Below are 20922 nucleotides of genomic sequence, written 5' to 3'. Positions count from 1 at the left end.
ATGTGGTGTTTGATTTTCTGTTCTTGCATCAGTTTGCTGAGAATGATGGTTTCCAGGTTCATCCATGTCCCTACAAAGGACACGAACTCATCATTTTTTATGGCTGCATAGTATTCCATGGTGTATATGTGCCAGACGAAAACTTCGTGAAGCATGCACAAGTTTCAGCAGCAGAAGAAAGGATATCAGAGGTTGAAGATCAACTCAATGAAATAAAATGAGAAGGCAAGATTAGAGTAAAAAGGGTAACAAGAAATGAACAAAGTCTTCAAGAAATTTGTGAAAAGACCTAATCTACGTTTGATAGGTGTACCTGAATGTGACAGAGAGAATGAATCCAAGCTGGAAAATACTCTTCAGGATATTATCCAGGAAAACTTCCCCAACCTAGCAAGGCAGGCCAATATTCAAGTCCAGGAAATACAGAGAACACCACAAAGATATTTCTCAAGAAGAGCCACCCCAAGGCACATGATCGTCAGATTCACCAGGGTCGAAATTAAGGAGAAAATCCTAAGGGCAGCCAGAGAGAAAGGTTGTGTTACCCACAAAAGGAAGCCCATCAGACTCACAGCAGATCTCTAAGCAGAAACCCTACAAGCTAGAAGAGAGTGGGGGCCAATATTCAACATCCTTAAAGAAAAGAACTTTCAACCCAGAATTTCATATCCAGCCAAACTAAGTTTCATAAGTGAAGGAGAAATAAAATCCTTTACGAATAGGCAAGTACTCAGAGATTTCATCACCGCTAGGCCTGATTTAAAAGAGATCCTGAAAGAGGCACTAAACATAGAAAGAAACAACCAGTACCAGCCACTCCAAAAACATACCAAATGGTAAAGAGCATCGACACAATGAAGAAACTGCATCAACTAACGGGCAGAACAGCCAGCTAGCATCAAAATGGCAGGATCAAATTCACACGTAACAATAGTAACTCTAAATATAAATGGGCTAAATGCCCCAATCAAAAGACACAGACTGGCAAGTTGGATAAAAAGTCAAAACCTGCCGGGCGCGGTGGCTCAAGCCTGTAATCCCAGCACTTTGGGAGGCCGAGGCGGGTGGATCATGGGGTCAAGAGATCGAGACCATCCTGGTCAACATGGTGAAACCCTGTCTCTACTAAAAATACAAAAATTAGCTGGGCATGGTGGCGTGTGCCTGTAATCCCAGCTACTCAGGAGGCTGAGGCAGGAGAATTGCCTGAACCCAGGAGGCAGAGGTTGCAGTGAGCCAAGATCGCACCATTGCACTCCAGCCTGGGTAACAAGAGTGAAACTCCTCCTCCCCAAAAAAAAAAAAAAAAAAAAAAAAAAGTCAAAACCCACTGATGTGCTGTATCCAGGAAACGCATCTCACATGCAAGGATACACAAATACTGCTTTTGCACAATATTTTTAGATACTTGAATTTAAGAGTATATTCCTATTTTTTAATGAAATTAATATAATACCTTTGCAAGTCCCCAATTCTGATTGTTTTATTTTATGATTTGTTGTTGTGAAATGTGTAGAAAATGTAAATGTTATAGAATTTTTTCTTAGACAACTGCTTTGAAATTTTTCTATATTATCTACAGATGGGAAGTTAAGATACTCTAATTTTAAAAGAAAAACCCGTTTCCTATTTGTTAAGAAACGGTGCGGTGACCCAGACAACAAAACTGTCCAGCTGCCAAAGCTGGTTCTTTCATACTGGACGCAAATAACAGAAGTTGATAAAGGGGCATAACCTCCATGAGATTACTGGGGAGAGGCGAGCAGGCCTCTGCAGGTCTCTAATCTTGTCCATAGTCAACTGAGTAATGAAGGACTTATACAGTTTAGTTTTATTGTACTTTTGTCTTTGTTGCCAGATCTGTTATTTTGGGCTCAATAAAACTGGAATCCCGTGTGCAATTTTTATGACCTGGGAAGACTGAATTGTTGGTGGAAAAGTTCACGTTGGTTATCCTAGAGTCAGTGTTTGTGGGGTGGAGAGTGTGATATGGTTACACATCCTATAGATTTTGAGTTACAGACTTTGTCAGTACAAATACCTCACTCCCACACTAATTTGGACAAACTTGGAGACATTCAGTAGCCTGTTCCCTATCTAGTTTCTAAAAGATGTTCTTTCTGATTAACTATTAGAGTTTGTCATTGCATAAAAATTGATATCCATCCACCCAGCTGAAGTAGCTTTCTTATCTGCAGATTAGTTGGAGTGGAATCCTGAGTTCAGAGGCACCTTTGATTCAGGTTGGGCACATTCTCTAAACACCTGTGATTTGCAGCTCACTAGAACATAAATTCACAGATAAATACCCTGGTTAACAGAGAGCTCAGCAAAAGCTCTGTGAATGTGCTTATTCTCAGAGTGTGTATGTTCTCTCTAAACAACATGAGTAGCAGGTGTGTTAACTTTCTTGACTTTTCTGGATCCTCAAGGCTGCCCTCTATTTGCTGAATCTGAATGAACAATAGTAAATGAAATAAAAAGCAATGAGTTTTGAGCTCATTGGAGCAGTCACAAGATAAAATTATAATATTTAACAAAAACCTAGAGAATATGATAACTTGTTAGAAACTTACTTGGGCAGATCTTACTCATTTTTAGTATCCTTGCCCCCAGAAATCACCAACCTCCTCAACCCGGACACTGTTTGGGTTTTTCATATTATGGTATCCTAGTAGACCTAGGTAAAATTGGAAACAGATTATAGGAATTTATGTAAATATTCCACATGAGAAAAATTTCCCTAAATTATCCATTTATGAAAATATAAAAAGGAAAAGCATACTGTTATAGAGCAATTAAAACTCATATTTGGTGGTCAAGAATGTTTCTGGCTGAGTGCTAAAGTTTTTTTTTTTTTTTTTTTTTGAGATGGACTTTCACTCTTGTTGCCCAGGCTGAAGTGCAATGGTGCAACCTTGGCTCACTGCGACTTCTGCCTCCTGGGTTCAAGAGATTCTCCTGCCTCAGCTTCCCAAGTAGCTGGGATTGCAGGCATGCACCACCATGCCTGGCTAATTTTATATTTTTAGTAGAGATGGGGTTTCTTCGCGTTTGTCAGGCTGGTCTCGAACTCCTGACCTCAGGTGATCTGCCTGCCCTGGCCTTCCAAAGTGCTAGGATTACAAACATCACGTCTGGCCTGAATGCTGAAGTTTTAAGATCAGAAAAATAAGTTTCTTCGGATACAAAATACCCTCAGATATTAATTAAATCCAGTTGGTTGATGGTGTTATTGTGTTTCTTTTTTTGTTTCTTGTACTTTGCACATAATGTCAAGTTTGTTATTTATTTCCCTAAATATGCTTGAAAACTTAGAATGGTAATGCCCTCCTCCAGAGGGGTTTTCATTTGGATGCCACACCAGAAAACTTACCTTAAAGCAATTTCAAAACTGGAGAGCTCTAGACCCTTCTCAGCCACGCATTCTTGGAGTAAAAGTCCTTGAAAGTGTTGGTCTGCAGCCATTACTTTCCAAGGAAATCGTGTTTTTCTTCTCCATTTCCCAATTAACCTGGAACCCTCTTTTCAGTTCCTAGCAGTTGTGGAAAGAAGAGCTTCCGGTTTCTTTTTGGTTCACTCTTACTTTGAGATTAGAGCCCTTCTTGCCCCAAGCTTAAAGTCCCACAGGATTTGCCATATAAGTGAATTCTGGGCCTGTCTTCTGTTCTCTGGCCCAGACATAGCCTGAAGCCAGATCCCAAGTGTTTGCAGTTTTCTTAAATACCTACAGGATAAAAGTGGCTTTGGAGGTGAGATATATTTTAGTTACAGGTTTTGTAAACATTTTGGCCATAAGTTGTCATTTTATTTTCCTCTTTTTCCTTTCTCTCCCTTTACTATCTTCCTGTCTCGCTCCCTTGCCACCTCCTTTCCTTTCTTTGTTGTTTTAGTTTTTTTCCCCAGCATGTTTTATTATTTTACCAGGATTACTGATCTGAGGAAATTAGTCTATTGTTTCTGGAAATTCAAATCATTTAAATATATTTCTGATGTAAAACCAAGTCTCTTCATTAGATCATTTAGTCATGTGTAGTGAGCTTCTGAATCCTTAGAGCTTCTAAGTTGAGTTTTGTGTCTTTTCTAGTCACACGATCACGTGTTCTATGATGGTATTTTTGGCTCTTGATTTGCATTGGATACTTTCACAACCCACTGCTCATGAAATCTGCTTCTGTACTCTCCGGCTGCTTTGGATAGGACCCTTTCAGGCTACAGTCCCAGATTTTATAAAAGGGAACTTTGCAACGTGCATCAGGCAGGCAGCGGCAGCAAGATGGTGTCACAGACCCAAATTGTCATATCCCTGCTTCTCTGGGTCTCTGGTGAGAAACTGAAAAATGCTGCAGTCTTTTAAGAGTGATATCTGTGTAGAAAACAAAATTAAGGTGTAGTGGGAAATAATGACTATTTCCAATATAGACCCACTTATGTGCTGACTTGTAATACTATTAGAAAGCACATTTTAAGTGATATATTTCAATGTATATAAGGTAAAGTGTGTGTAAGTTTACGTATAATTGTTTTCCATTTCTGATTGCAGGTACCTATGGGGACATTGTGATGACCCAGTCTCCAGGCTCCCTGGCTGTGTCTCTGGGTGAGAGGGTCACCATTAACTGCAAGTCCAGCCAGAGTCTTTTATCAAGCTCCAAAAACTACTTAGCTTGGCACCAGCAGAAACCAGGACAAGCTCCTAAGCAAATCATCGTCTGGGCATCCACCAGGGTGTCTGGGGTCCCTGACCGATACAGTGGCAGTGGGTCTGGGACAGATTTCACTCTCACCATCAGCAGCCTACAGGCTGAAGATGTGGCAGTTTATTACTGCCAGCAGTTCTATAGTGCTCCTCTCACAGTGCTTCAGCCTCGAACACAAACCTCCTCCCCAGGCCCGGGGCCAGTGAGTTTTCCCTGCAGCAGCTGCTTCCTCTGCACACAGCCCCAAACACGCATGCTTCCTTTGTCTGTCAAGGAGGTCACATCTCTGGATGTATTCACATCTCTTGATGTATTCCTGTCAAGGAGTTTGCAGGGCACAGGATAAAATTAAAAGATTTGGCTTTTTCTGGATCTCTTTTTGTGAAAGATTACTAAAGAAAAATTTTGTGATCTCTTACAGACATTGCCAAGAATTTTTGTGTCACAAGAACCTGTGTGTTTTAATGGGCAGATCACATGACGAGTCAGTTTAAGATTTATGTTTACCCTGTAGAGAAGGGTTCAGTGAGTTTTACACCCTCCTGGATCATTCTCTCTTCTATGTACCTCATTGACACTGGAAAGTTTCCATTTGGATTCCTTATTCTCCTGGTCTCTTTTGAATTTATCTGTAGTCGACTTTTAACTTTGGTCCTTCTTGACATTAAACCCTTGATTCCTCCTGTTTAAAACCTCCCACATAGAAGGTAGTATCCTTGTCTTGCTTTTTCCTTCCACAGATCTTATTTTCCAGCCAAACCTTTCTGGTCAATGTCATTGAAAATATTTTTTTCCATTCTGCCTCCTTTTTTCCTATCCTTTCCTTTTGCATTTTATTCAGTCCTACTCATTCTTTAAGTTCTCTAATTCTCTAACTCTATCACTTAAAAAATACGTGACAGCATTTCCCATTACCTTTTCTTATCATTTGTCAACTTTCTATTTCGATTTATATTTTGGATACCTGAGTTTAATTTATGACTGAAGGAAATTGTGACTTTTACGTCCTCTATAACTTGAGTTCTTTGGATAACATTTAATTAACATGATCATCTCAGTGTAAAAAGGGAACTCCAGTTATTCTAGCAATATTTCCCCACCCTCTGATGAGCTACCTGAGTTAATAAAATTTAGCTTCAGGAAAGATCACAGCACATCTGAGCAGTGCAATGAACTCTCTTAGTTATATAACAATTCTCATAACAAGGAGAACGAAGAAGGCTAAGTAGACATAGCCAGGAGGTGCATCTGCCTTGGAGGGGCCGGGACATAGGGAAGACTGGAGCACTCCTAGCAGATCTTCAGAGGGAAGGTATTGAGAGTTGAGGGAGGGAGGACGCAGATGCTGGGGTGAAGGAAGAGGAAGCTGGGAGCCCTGCATGGGGCTACCACACATAGGGACTTGTCCCTAGCCCCCAGTGACACCTGCAGAAGGAGCCAGTTGAGCAGGTAAAGAGTAACCTGCTCTCTCCACAGGCCTCTGGAAATCTATCAGCCAGAGACTCTACATCCCCTGTGGACACTTGAGCTGGCTGGGAGAGTGCAGAGCCCAGGGGATTTCTGCAGAGCTTCTGTAGTGGAGCATCCCCTAAGGCTCACCTTCTGTAAGTACCAATTCAAATAGGTGTATCCATCACTATGCAGGAGGCTCTGACTAGACCTGCAGGAGATGGAGGCTGGCTCTCCAGGAGTGACAGGCAAAAAGAGTGGAGTCTGGGTCAACAGACTATCCCCACTGGATCCTGAAATAATGAGAGAGAAGTGTAAGGTTGTATACAATCACTGTGTCAGTTTCATAATTTTACTTTTGTTAATTATTTCAGTGTAAATCATTTTTGTGTAATTGTGATTTGGTATATAGCTCTAAAATCCAATTTTTTAAGAACAGAGCGTTGCAATACACGAAGAAATCTCCAGGACTCTCTTCCAACATCCTCTTCTTTCTGTGTCAGAGTGTTCCCCAGAGGACAGGTCTTTGTTCCTTTGGGAATCTTCCTCAATCTTTCAGATCTAAACAAGATATGCCTGAGCAGAAGATGAGCAAATCTGACATGTGGACAGAACACACGTGGGATGCAAGGGAACACCCAGGGCTCACCCTCCCACCAAATTCTCCTCCCTCATCTCCCTTCTTCCCTTATCAGGGACCCAGAGCATTAGCCGCCCAGTTGCTGAGCAGGAAGCCTCATTTTGAAAACGTGAAGGGTGGAGTCTTGATTGTTTAAGGCAAGGTTGGAGCTGAGCTTTTATCTTTGACTAACAAGGAAAGGTCTTCCCTAGGGGACAATATTCAAATTCCCTGGTGAGTGCAGAGGTGTGGAAAGAGCCAACAGGAGGGTGGAGGGCCTCATTTGTAAAAAAAAAAGAAAAAAATTGCATAAAATATTTTCTCTTTTTGCAGGAGAACCAATAGAGATCAAGCCAATGCTGCTTGCAGCAGTGAGTAGAAGGATCCAACTGTAAAAGTCTAGATTTGTGGTGATGACAGAGTGCAGAAGGTCCTGCTCCTCTAAGAAAGTATCAGAGACCTGATGATGTAGAGATGTGTGTTCGGATCAATCTGTGGAAGATGAATGGCCACAGTGTTTGGCTCCTTCCTTGGTAATCTAAAGAAGGTAACTGCTCCTAACTTGTACTGATCTTCACTGCTTCCTCCCAATAATAGCATGGAATTGAGCTAGGTTCAAGAATTGTCTTGTGTCTGTTGCAACCAGGGTAACTGTTTAAAAATGTTAGGAACAAGTGTTAGAAATGGTCTTTTTCTGGGCATAGTGAATTACACTTCATGAGAACATTCAAGTCAATAGAACTTGGCAAGGAAACAAATCTGTCTCTTTAAGCTAGAGAATTAATAACCTTATTTAAGATAGAGGAAAAGGGGAAAGAAAAAGCAGTACATATACAATTTGTAGTAATTAGTTTCTGTAAAGTGGTGAATATCCTATATTTCTCTCTTTTGCTCTGTGTCAAGATTAGCCAAATAATTTCTTAGAACTTCCTTTATAAATGTGTGTGCTCTTGTGTTGGGTGCAAACATATTTAGGATAGTTAAGACTTCTTATTGCATTGAACCTGCTACCATTATGTAATGCTTTTTTTTTTTTTTTTTGTCTTTTTTGATGTTTGCTGGTTGAAAGTCTGTTTTGTCTGAAACTAGGATTGATACCTCTGCTTGTTTTGTTTTTTATTTGCTTGATAGATTTTTCTCCATCCCTTTATTTTGAGCCTATGGCTGTCATTGAATGTGAGATGGGTCTCTTGATGATAATATGCCATTGGGTCTTGCTTCTTTATCCATTTTCTACTTCTGCTTCTTATTGGGGCATTAAGCCCATTTACATTCAAGCTTAGTATTGATATATGTAGATTTGATCCTATCATTGTGTTGTTCACTGGTTATTATGTAGGCTTGTTTGTGCTGTTGCTTTATTATGTCACTGGTCTGTCTACTTACATGTGTTTTTGTAATGGCTGGTGATCGTCTTTTCTTTCCATATTTAATGCTTCTTTAGGATGCTCTTGTAAGGCAGCTCTGGTGGCAGGAATTCTCTTAGCATTTGCTTGTCTGAAAAGGATGGTATTTTTCCTTTGCTTATGAAGCTTAGCTTGGCCAGATGTGAAATTCTTGGTTGGAACTTTCTTTTCATTAAAAGTGTTGAATGTAACCCTGCAATCTCCTGTGGCTTATAGAGTTTTTGCTGAGAGGTCTGCTGTTAGTCTGTTGGGCTTCCCTTTGTAAGTGACCTGACCTTTCTCTCTAGCTGCCTTTAACTTTTAAAATTTCTTTCTGACCTTGGAGAATCTGATGGTAATGTGTCTTAGGGATGATCTCCTTGTAATGTATTTTGCAGAGTTTATCTGCATTTTCTGAACTTGAACGTTGACCTCTCTAGTTAGGTTGGAGAATTTCTCATGGATGGCAATTCTGAAATGTGTTTTCCAAGTTACTTCTATTTTCTCCATCTCTTTCAGTGATGGCAATGAGCCATAGATTCAGTCTTTTTACATAATTCCATATTTCACAGAGGTTTTATTTGTTCCTTTTAATTCTTTTTGTTTGTTCCTTTTCTATGATGGCAGAATCAAATCCACACATATCAATAATAACCTTGAATGTAAATGGGCTAAATGCCCCAATTATTAGACACAGCATAGTAAGCTAAAGAACCAAGTATCTATTGGTATGCTATCTTCAAGAGACCCATCTCACATGCAATGACACCCATAGTCTCAAAATAAATGGATGGAGAAAAATGTACCAAGCAAATAGAAAACAGAAAAAAGCACGAGTTGCAATCCTAATTTCATACAAAATAGACTTTAAACCAACAAAGAATACAAAAGACAAGGAAGGGTATACATCATGGTAAAGGGTTCAATTCAACAAGAAGACCTATTTCAAATATCTATGCACCCAACACAGGAGCACTCATATTCATAGAGCAAGTCTCAGAGACCTTCAAAGAGACATAGACTCCCAAACAATAATAGTGGGAGACTTCAACACCCCAGTGACAATATTAGACAGATTATTGAGGGAGAATATTAATAAAGATATTCAGAATCTAAATGCAACACTGGACCAAATGCACCTACTAGACATATACAGAACACTCCACCCAAAACAACAGAATGTACATTATTTTAATTTTCACATGGAACATATTCTAAGATCAACCACATATTTAGAAATAAAACTATCCTCAGCTAATGCAAAAAAACCCAAAAACCTAACCACTGCTCTTGTACCACAGCACAATAGAAATAGAATTCAAGACCGTTAATTATTCAAACCATACAATTACATGAAAAACAACTTGTTTCTGAATGACTTTTGGGTAAAGCATAAAATTAAGGCAGAAATTGAGAAGTTCTTTAAAACTAATGAGAAGATACAACATAGCAGAATATTTGAGACACACTAAGGAAGTGTTAAGAGAAGAGGGAAATTTATAACACCAAACCCCCACATCAAAAAATTAGAAAGATCTCAAATTAACCAGCTAACATCACAACTAAAAGACCTAGAGAAACAAGAGAAAAACCAACCCCAAGCTAGCAGAAGACAAGTAATAACCAAAATCACAGCTAAAATTGAAGGAGATTGAGACACAAAAAAACCATGAAAAGTTGAATGAATCCAGAAGGTGTTTTTTGAAAAATTAATGTGATACATAGATCACTAGCTAGACTAATAAAGAAGAAAAAGGAGAAGATCTAAATAAACACAATTAGAAATGGCAAAGGGAATATTACCACTGACCCCACAGAAATGCAAATAGCCATCAGAGAATACTATGAACACCTCTGCAGAAACAAAGTAGAAAATCAAGAAGAAATGAATAAATTGCTGGACACATACACCCTCCCAAGACTGAACCAGGAAGAATTTTTTTTTTTTTTTGAGACAGAGTAACCCAGGCTGGAGTGCAGTGACATTATCCTGAATCACTGCAACCTCTGCCTCCCAGGTTGAAGTGATTCTCCTGCCTCAGTCTCCCAAGTAGCTGGGACTACAGGCATGCACCACCATGCTTGGATAATTTTTGTATTTTTTTGTAGAGATGGAGTTTCACCATGTAGGCTGGGCTGGTCTTGAACAACTGATGTCAGGTGATCCATCAACTTCAATCTCCCAAAGTGCTGGGATTATAGGCATGAGCCACTGTGCCCCGCCTGAACCAAGAAGAAATTGAATCCCTGAACAGACAATGAGCTCTGAAATGGAATTAGTGATAAAGAGCCTACCAACCAGTAAAAGCCCAGGGCCAGATGGATTCACAGCTGAATTTCACCAGATGTACAAAGAGCTGGTACCATTTCTACTGAAACTATTCCAAAAAATTGAGGAGGGACTCCTTCCCAACTCATTTTATAAAGCCAGCATCATCCTGATGCCAAAACCTGACAGAGACAAAACAAAACAACAAAAAGGAAACTCCAGGCCAATATCTTTGATGTACATTGATGCAAAAATCTTCAGCAAAATATCAGCAAACCGAATCCAGCAGCACATCAAGAAGCTAATTCACCACTATCAAGTGGGCTTTATCGCTGGGATTCAAGGTTGGTTCAACATATGCAAATCATAAACAGAACTAAAGTCAAAAACCATATGATCATCTCAATAAATGAAGAAAAAGCTTTCAGTAAAAATCAACAACTCATTCATGTTAATAATTCTCAACAAACAAGGTATTGGAAAAATATTTCTAAAAATAGTAAGAGCCATTTATGACAAGTCCACAGCCATTATCATACTGAATAGACAAAAACTGAAATCATTCCATTTGACAGTCAGCACAAGACAAGGATGCCCTCTCTCACCATTCCCATTCAACATGTATTAATAATTGGAAGTCATTGCCAGAGCAATCAAGTGAGAGAAAAAAATTAACTGTATCTAAATAAGAAGAGAGGAAGTCAGACTATCCATGTTTGCAGGTGACACAATTCTGTATCTACAAAATTACATATTATTGGCCCAAAACCTCTGATAAACCACTTTAGCAGTGTTTTGGGATATAAGAGCCAACATACAAAAATCACAGCATTCTTGTACACAAACAACGGCCAAACCAAAAGCCAAATCAGTAAAGCAATCCCATTCACATCTGCCACAAAAAGAATAAAATACTTAGGAATGTGGCTAACTAGTGAGGCAAAAAGATCTCTACCATAAGAGTTGCAAAACTTGCTTAAATAAATCAGAGATGACATAAACAAATAGAGAAACATTCCACACTCATGGATAGGAAGAATCAATATTGTTTAACAACCATACTGACCAAAGCAATATACAGATTCAGTGCTACTTCTACAGATTCAGTGCTATTTCTACCAAACTACCAATGACATTCTTCCAAGAAAAAAATTTTTTTTTGAAATTTATGTGGTAACAAAAAATGGCTTGAATAGCCAAGGCAATACTCAGACAAAAGAACAAAGTAGGAGACATCACGTGACTGGACTTAAAACTATACTGCAAGCCTATAGTAACCAAAACAGCATGATACTGGCACAAAAACAGACACATAGACCAAAGAAACAAAATAGAGGGCCCAGAAATAATCCCTCACACCTACAACCATCTGATCTTTGACAAATCTGACAAAAACAAGCAATGGAGAAAGGGTTCCTTATTCAATAAATGATGCTGAGATAACTGGCTAACCACATGCAGAAGACTGAAACTGGACCCCTTCCTTACAACATATAAAAAAGTTACTCAAGATGGATCAAATACTTAAATGTAAAACCCCAAACTATAAAAACCCTGAAAGACAACCTAGGAGATACCGTTCTAGATACAGGAATGGGCAAAGATTTCATGACAAAGATGCCAAAAGCTACTGCAACAAAAGCAAAATTTGACAAATGAGAAAAATTTTTGCAAACTATGCTTCTGACAAAGGTCTACTATTTAGCATCTATAAGAAACATAAATCAGTTTATAACAAAAAATTCAAACAACCCCATTAAAAAGTGGGCAAAGGAAATAAACAGATACTTTCAAAAGAAGACATTTATGTGGCCAAAAATCATATGACAAAAAGCTCTACATCACTGATCATTAGATGAATGCAAATCAAAACCACAATGAGATACAATCTCACAGCAATTAGAATGTCTATTATTAAAATGTCAAAAAATAACAGATGCTAGTGAGGTTGCAGAGAAAAAGGAATACTTATACACTGTTGGTGGGACTGTAAATTATTTCAACCATTGTGGAAGACAATGGGTGATTCCTCAAAGACCTAAAAGCAAAAATATCATTTGACTGAGCAATCCCATTACTGAGTATATGCCCAAAGGAATATAAATCATTCTATTATAAAGATACATGCATGCATATGTTCACTGCAGCACTATTCACAACAATGGCAAAGACATAGAGTCAATATAAGCGTACATCAGTGACAGACTGGATGAAGAAAATGTGGTACATGTACACCATGGAATACTATGCAGCCGTAAAAAGCAAGATCATGACCATTGCAGGAACATGGTTGGAACTGGAGGCCATTATCCTTAGCACTAACACAGGAAGAGAAAACCAAATATCGCATGTTCTCACTTCCAAGTGGAAGCGAAATGATGAGACTATATGGACATAAAGAGGGAAACAACAGACACTAGGGCCTATTGTAGGATCAAAGAAGAAAGCTGGAAGAATATTAGGAAAAATAACTAATGAATACTAGACTTAATACCTGGGTGACAAAATAATCTGTACAACAAACCCCTGTGACACAAGTTATGTATATAACAGACCTCCACATATACCCCAGAATCTAAAATAAAAGTTAAAAAACCCCACTCATTTAAAATGATTAAAAAATTAAAAACAGTCCGCGGTAGAGGTGACCTAACGCTCTGAGGCTCATTTTGGAGGAGTTGAAATTGTTCTCGCAGTTTTCAGTCATGTCTGAACCAATTAGAGTCCTTGTGACTGAAGCAGCTGGTCAGATTGCATATTCACTGCTGTACAGTATTGGAAATGGATCTGTCTTTGGTAAAGACCAGCCTATAATTCTTGTGCTGTTGGATATCACCCCCATGATGGGTGTCCTGGACGGTATCCTAATGGAACTTCAAGACTGTGCCCTTCCCCTCCTGAAAGATGTCATCGCAACAGATAAAGAAGAGGTTGCCTTCAAAGACCTGGATGTGGCCATTCTCGTAGGCTCCATGCCAAGAAGGGAGGGCATGGAGAGAAAAGATTTACGGAAAGCAAACGTGAAAATCTTCAAATCCCAGGGTACGGCCTTGGATAAATACGCAAAGAAGTCAGTTAAGGTTATTGTTGTGGGTAATCCAGCCAATACCAACTGCCTGACTGCCTCCAAGTCAGCTCCATCCATCCCCAAGGAGAACTTCAGTTGCTTGATCTGTTTGGATCACAACGGAGCTAAAGTTCAAATTGCTCTGAAACTTGGTGTGACTGGTAATGATGTAAAGAATGTCATTATCTGGGGAAACCATTCCTAGACTCAGTATCCAGATGTCAATCATGCCAAGGTGAAATTGCAAGGAAAGGAAGTTGGTGTTTATGAAGCTCTGAAAGATGACAACTGGCTCAAGGGAGAATTTGTCACAACTGTGCAGCAGCGTGGTGCTGCTATCAAGGCTCGAAAACTATCCAGTGCAATGTCTCCTGCAACAGCCATCTGTAACCACGTCAGGGACATCTGGTTTGGAACCCCAGAGGGAGAGTTTGTGTCCATGGGTGTTATCTCTGACGGCAACTCCTTTGGTATTCCTGATGATGTGCTCTACTCATTTCCTGTTGTAATCAAGAATAAGACCTGGAAGTTCGTTGAAGGTCTCCCTATTAATGATTTCTCACGTGAGAAGATGGATCTTACTGCAAAGGAACTGACAGAAGAAAAAGAAACTGCTTTTGAATTTCTTTCCTCTACCTGACTAGACAATAATGTTATGAAATGCCTCAAAGCTGAAGAATCTAAATGTCATCTTTGACTCAAGTACCAAATGTTAATAATGCTATACTTAAATGACTTGTGAAAAACAACACATTTTAAAAATTATGTGCTTCTTGGTACAGGTTTGTGAATGACAATTTATCATCATGCTGTTAGTGTGCATTCTAAATAAATATATATTCAAATGAAAAAAATTAAAAACAAGAAAATTACAGACCAATGCATAAGTAGTAAATAATTATTATAATTTTTCCAATTGCATTATTAAAATCTTGTGATGAAATAGATTAAGTTGCAAGTATATTAGGAAATTGCAAGAATTTAAGAAAGCTTTAATTTGAAAAAATTTGTATGAATAAGTGCATGTTTTTTCTGTTTGTCTGATATAATATCACATGGGAATTGAGTTGGTAATTTTCCAGAGAGTATTTGAGAATGGCTGATAATGATATACCCATCGTGGTTGAAAAATGTACTTGCAAGAACACTTCAGAGTGCTGGTCCTTTCAGCTACACAATAGTTGAGATGAAGGAGAGATTTTTATAGTGTTGTGAGGTCAAGAGTATAAATGTTTGTCCCCAAATACCAGCTATGTGGTGTAATTGGATTTCCCCTTAAGAACTGTGGCTGGACCTCAGGGAGATAGACAGCCTTCTTTCACAGCAACTGCACAGGGTCAAATGACCATCCCATGAGTGCTTCGCCCCACATGGCCAGCTACAGGACAATGATGATCCCTAGTATCTCCCATGGTAATGTTGATCTAAGTAGCTCCAGTGAGTTCCGATGGTTTATTGAAGTATTTGTACATAAAAATGGGTCATAGAGGAAAATAGTTCAATTATATTAATAGATGATATAAAGATATTTGCTAAAACATTAATTACTAATTTTTATTTAAGAAATAGTAAACTGGAAATAGAAAAAATCAGTATATGGAGTAACCATATAAATTTCATCTAAATCAAGTCTTCATAAGCATTTACAAATTGGATGCTATTGATAATACAAGAAATATATCAGACAAAAACAGTACATCATTAACCTCAGGTATGAAAGTACAATGAGAGGAATTTAATGGGAGAAATGAGAAAAAAAGTTAAGTGAGAGAAAATTAATATACAAGATACATTCATCTCCAAAATTAGTAATAATACTGGATGTGGAAATATGCTCCAATAAGCTATGTGCCTTCTCTGCTGCATAGTGCCAAAAGCATCTTAGCACAGATTTCCTACAAAGACTTTTTTTCCCTCTTTTCTTACCCCATGGTTCACAACATCTATGCTAATAATGTATCAAGATAAAACCAATACATCTATCTCTAGCAGATAATGTTTTGTGTAATTCCAGGGGGACAGTCACATGTTCAAATTAAAGTTTAAGTTTAGGGCGGGAGGTTATTTAACTTTAAAATTTTCTCATTCTTAGAAGGAGGACTTCATATTCTAACTACAGTCATCTATGCCCTGAGGACAAATAAAGACCAGAAAAAATAGAGATCTTACAAACGCTAGGAAAAAACTCCTCTGGGACTGAAGTGACACCTGCATTCACTGAATGCAGAGCCAAGAAGGAATGGAGTCCTTCATGGGCATCAGCTCTGCAGCTGCAAGGCCAGACCTACTCAACCCCTCCCTGATTTGCATAATTTCCCTGGAGTCCATATCTGCTCTTTAGAATCCTCATGAATACCCTTCACAGTGGTTCTGGGCAAGAAACAGCCTCTGGTTGACCTAGAATGAACATGGGTGTCCTGACTCAACTCTTTTGCCTTCTGCTGCTCTGGCACCCAGGTAAGGAGGGGAATGCAGGGAATGCCCCTGAGATGATGGGAATCTTCTCTTCTAATTGTGAGAACCTTGCAGGGTCTCTGTGGATTTCTGACCCATCACCCTCAGAGACCCAGGTGCCTCAGGTTAGGGGGTCCAGGGCTTCTGGAACATGCTGGAGGAAAATGGAGGTGAATTTGTGTTTTGCTTCCTTTTCAGATGTCAGAGGGAACACTGTGCTGACCCAGTCTCCAGCCCTCCTCTCTGCGTCTCTGAGAGACACCATCTTCATGTCTTGTAGTGCCAATCAGAGCATTAGTGATTATTTAACTTGGTATCAGCAAAAACCAGGCCAGCCTCCTAAGATCCTTGTCTATGATGCTGATAACCTGTATTCTGGTGTTTCCTCTCGGTTCTCTGGGATACAGTCTGGGACAAACTTCATTCTCACAATCAGCAGTGTAGAGGCTGATGATGCTGCCACTTATTACTGCCAGCAGGACTACGCAATCCCTTGCACCATGTTACAGCCCTTAACAAAAACCTTCCTTCCGGGCTGTTTGTGCAGTGAGTTTTGCGGCTGCACTCTCCTGTGGTGTGTTCAGAAACACAGTGTCTGTTTTTGAGTAGGGCTTATGGGTTCATAGGAAAAAAACCTGAAAAGAATTTTGGTACCTGAAAGGCTTACTTTTCCTTCGTTTTGCAACAATAAAAGACACCTGAACCTTCAATTAATTCTAAAAAGGATATCTCTGGATTAGGCCTGCCAAAGATTCCATTCATAGCATGGTTTTTGAATTCTCTCTTTAAGAATAAATTTTATTTATTTATTTTTTTAGGCAGACAACTAGGTTAACAAAGAAACAAACAACCAGCAACAACAACAAAAATCCCATATCCAGGGAAATAACAGCAACTTTTAGGCAACTACATTGTCTACTGTCATTTACTGAAGTCTTGAAGACTTACTGTATGTTGAATATAGTACTAAGGGTAAATAAACCTAGTGGAATTATTCCACAACAGTAATCTGTAGATCAGAAGTTAGAGATTCCCAGAGTTTTAATTGCTCAAGGTACCAGCATTTGTGAGAGAACATGAAACAGGTACTCTGATATTAATTCTCTAATACTGACTGTATAATTTCTACTAATTAGTCATAACTTTTAATGGCAAAAACTGCAATTACTTTTGCATCAACCCGATGATTAATTTTTAAAATTCTAAATATAGCTAAATTTAGTAAACTGTATTTACTGCATATAAAGTGATATAAAGTGTGCAGCTTAGTTAGCAGTTAGCATAAACATATATATATATACCCATTTTAACCACTACCCAGATAAAGCTGTACACCATCTTCAGCATCCCAAATGGCTTCCTCATGCTCCTTCTCTGTCAGTTTCATGCTCCATTCACCACTGCCAGAGACCACCATTTTCTATTTTTCTCCATTATTGATTGAGTTTCTTTGTTTTTGGACTTCATATAACTGAAATATTATATATGTACCTTTTCATGTCTTGCTTCTTTGGTCATAATGTCTTTGGAGCTTTTCCTATGTTGTTGGTGTGGCCATAATTTGTTCCTTTTTACTGCTGTGTAGTTTACTATTACATGAATACAACACAATTTTTGATTCATTCTTCAGTTTTTGGTTGTTTTCAATTTGAATGTATCATTAATAAAGCTGTTAGGAACATTTTTGTACATGCCTTTTGTGCACACACTTCTCTTAGATATTCTTCTAGGAATGAAAGTGCTCAGTCAAAGGATTGGCAAAGCCTTGGCTATGCCTAGCAGTGAGTCAGCCTGGAACTGGTAGAACTCAGTTTAGGATCCTGTGATTCTCATCATGATTGTACCCATCTAACTTTATCATGACTCAATGAAACTGGCAGAAGACAGAAGCCCCAAGGCTGAGGAGACTGCACAGTATCACTTGCCTTGGTCCTCCTCCCTTAGTGCTGGAGGAGAGGCTGTGACCCTTTGTGCTGCTGTCCCTGGAGTCCAAACTGCATCACCTGCTTCCTTACTCCCACAGTGTCTTTTGGGGTTACTGTAATGAGGATCAGAAAAATAGAGTAAATTTCATACAACATAATGTTTAATCTCACATTGTATTACTTAACAATGTGGAGTATATGATAATAAAACACAATTTGAGGAGCATTGTTAAAGAAGGTTCCAGCACATTCTAGCATCATTTTATTTACTTGAAAGTAAGCCATAGGGCTATAGGTTTTGATTATTTCTACACGATAGATGGTGCATGTGGCCTGTTAGTTCTCCTGTGTAACTGTCCTGCTGCCTGACTTCAAACTATACTACAAGGACACAGTAATCAAAACAGCATGGTATTGGAACCAAAACAGAGACATAGACCAATGGAACAAAACAGAGGCCTCAGAAGCAACACCACACATATGCAATCATCTGATTTTGACAAACCTGACAAAAACAAGCAATGGGGAAAGGAGTCCCTGTTTAATAAATGGTGTTGGGAAAACTGGCTAGCAATGTGCAGAAAGCAGAAACTGGACTCCTTCCTGACACCTTACACTAAAATTAACTACAGATGGAGTAAAGATCTAAACATAAGACCTAACACCATAAAAACCCTAGAAGAAAACCTAGGCAAAACCATTCAGGACATAGGCATAGGCAAGGACTTCATGGCTAAAACACCAAAAGCAATGGCAACAAAAGCCAAAATAGACAAATGGGAACTAATCAAACTCCACAGCTTCTGTATAGCAAAGGAAATAATCATTAGAGCAAACTGGCAACCAACAGAATGGGAAATTTTTTTTTGCAATCTACCCATCTGACGAAGGGCTAGTATCCAGAATCTACAAAGAACTAAAACAGATTTACAAGAAAAAAACAAACCCATTCAAAAGTGGGCAAAGCACATGAACAGACACTTTTCAAAACAAGACATATATGATGCCAACAAACATATGAAAAAATGCTCATCATCACTGGTTATTAGTGAAATGCAAATCAAAACCACATTGAGATACCATCTCATGCCAGTTAAAATGGCGATATTAAAAAATCTGGAGACAACAGATGCTGGAGAGGATGTGGAGAAATAGGAACACTTTTACACTGTTGGTGGGAGTGTAAATTAGTTCAACCATTGTGGAAGACAGCGTGGCGATTCCTCAAGGACCTAGAATAGAAATTCCATTTGACCCAGCAGTCCCATTACTGGGTATATATCCAAAGGATTATAAATTGTTCTATTATAAAGACACATGCACAGGTATGTTCATTGTGGCACCGTTTACAATAGCAAAGACCTGGAACCAACCCAAATGCCCATTGATGACAGACTGGATAAGGAAAATGTGGCACATATACACCATGGAATACCATGCAGCCATAAAAACGATGAGTTCGTGTCCTTTGTAGGGATGTGGATGGATCTGGAAACCATAATTCTCAGCAAACTGACACAAGAAGAGAAAACCAAATGCCGCATGTTCTCACTCATAGGCAGGTGTTGAACAGTGAGAACACATGGACACAGGGAGAGGAGCATCACACACTGGGGTCTGTTGTGAGGGACTAGGGGAGGGACAGCGGGGAATATGGAGTTAAGGAGGGATAATATGGGGAGAAATGCCATATATAGGTGATGGGGGGATGGAGGCAGCAAACCACATTGCCATATATGTACCTATGCAACAATCCTGCATGTTTTTCACATGTACCCCAGAACCTAAAGTACAATAAAAAATATATATACTTTGTTACCAAAAACCAGATTTTTTTCTTTGTTCTGGATGATGAATTGTAAATGGATCAATAAAAAAGTATTGATTTGTTACCAAAAAAAATGAAATAGATCCAGTTTTAGCAGAGGGGTTTTTAATGTGTTATATTTATTTGTAGTGAAGATCACTTTTTTCTGCTCTAATCTTCCTTTTTTAAAAAAATTAGTTTTTTTTTTCTCCTGGACTAGATAGGAGAAAAGGAGCTTCCCCCTGTTAGTTATGGCTTCCCCCTGTTTGCTATAACTTCTCATTAAAGTCACTACTATGTTTTTCTTCTGTAATCTATAACTCTGAGTTCTACAACAGGTAGAAGTGTGGACAGGTAGAGAGAACAGCTTGTGTTCTCTCCTCCAACACATCTATTTACTATTTCCAAACTCTCAATTACTGTTTGGTAGATTGTTTGGCTTTGGAAGCGCTGATTTCAACCCAGGGAAGAAATGCAGGACAGTGATGAGCCTTTCCGAGAAGCCTTCTCCTTAACTGCAATGACCTGCCAATGGATGGTCATTATCTAAGCTTGACTACATGGAAAGAATTTCAGATGCCTGACAGAATGTGAGAAATAAACACAGAACATAAAAAGAAGCATATAATTTTGGGATCTATGGGCATCCAGACTAAAGTTTTCCTTAATATGCAACTAGTAGAAAGGTAGTGTGCAGAAGGATTGTCAAAGTCATATTAGATGTTAGTGATGCAAATTAGATCTTACTGATATAAATAAGACATTGAATTAAGTCTTTCCCTCAGTCTGACACTTGGAATTTTCTTTTGTAAGATTTTAAAATGCATCAGGTAATACTTACATATGTAACAGCTGATCCCTGAGCCATCACTGACATAGATAGCACCAGGACCACTGTGCATAGACAGGTTTTCGACTCTGAGTAGCAGACGCAAGATTGCTGTATTCGCAGCCTCCACTTGAGGGCTTGGGGGTTCCCTGGCCTTGCTACATTGATAGCACAGCTGGCTTTGACTCTATTCCCAATTCCCCTTCTTCCCTATGCCCTCTGCAAATCATAGTAATTCTCCAGGTGATATCCTGGGACTATCCTTGGGATATTCTTGGTCTTCATCCTGACTTAGAGAAAACTGATCCTCAGGGGCCTCACCTGATCCACAGTTTCAGGTTTATCCTAACCCAGAGTCTAATTCCAGGGTTATCCACTTGAGTTGGAGGAAGAAATGATGATTTTTAAAACATAACCA

At 38.9% G+C, this 20922-nt stretch overlaps 1 pseudogene and 2 gene segments (V, D, J or C); 2 read left to right on the top strand and 1 right to left on the bottom strand.

The window, feature by feature from the left end:
- Positions 1-20922, bottom strand: part of LOC101031654 (immunoglobulin kappa variable 2-30-like) — a 241671-nt gene that overhangs the window by 40424 nt on the left and 180325 nt on the right.
- On the top strand, positions 4209-5046 carry LOC141581668 (immunoglobulin kappa variable 4-1-like). The segment is given in 2 exon segments: positions 4209-4325; positions 4544-5046. Coding segments are annotated over 2 exon segments (552 nt in total).
- Positions 13078-14358, top strand: LOC101038313 (malate dehydrogenase, cytoplasmic pseudogene; annotated as a pseudogene).

This window comes from Saimiri boliviensis, chromosome 1, assembly GCF_048565385.1.
Source record: "Saimiri boliviensis isolate mSaiBol1 chromosome 1, mSaiBol1.pri, whole genome shotgun sequence".
In the NCBI taxonomy this organism is placed as follows: Eukaryota; Metazoa; Chordata; class Mammalia; order Primates; family Cebidae; genus Saimiri; species Saimiri boliviensis.
Note: the sequence above shows the minus strand (reverse complement) of the source record. Positions and strands in the feature narration are given on the sequence as shown.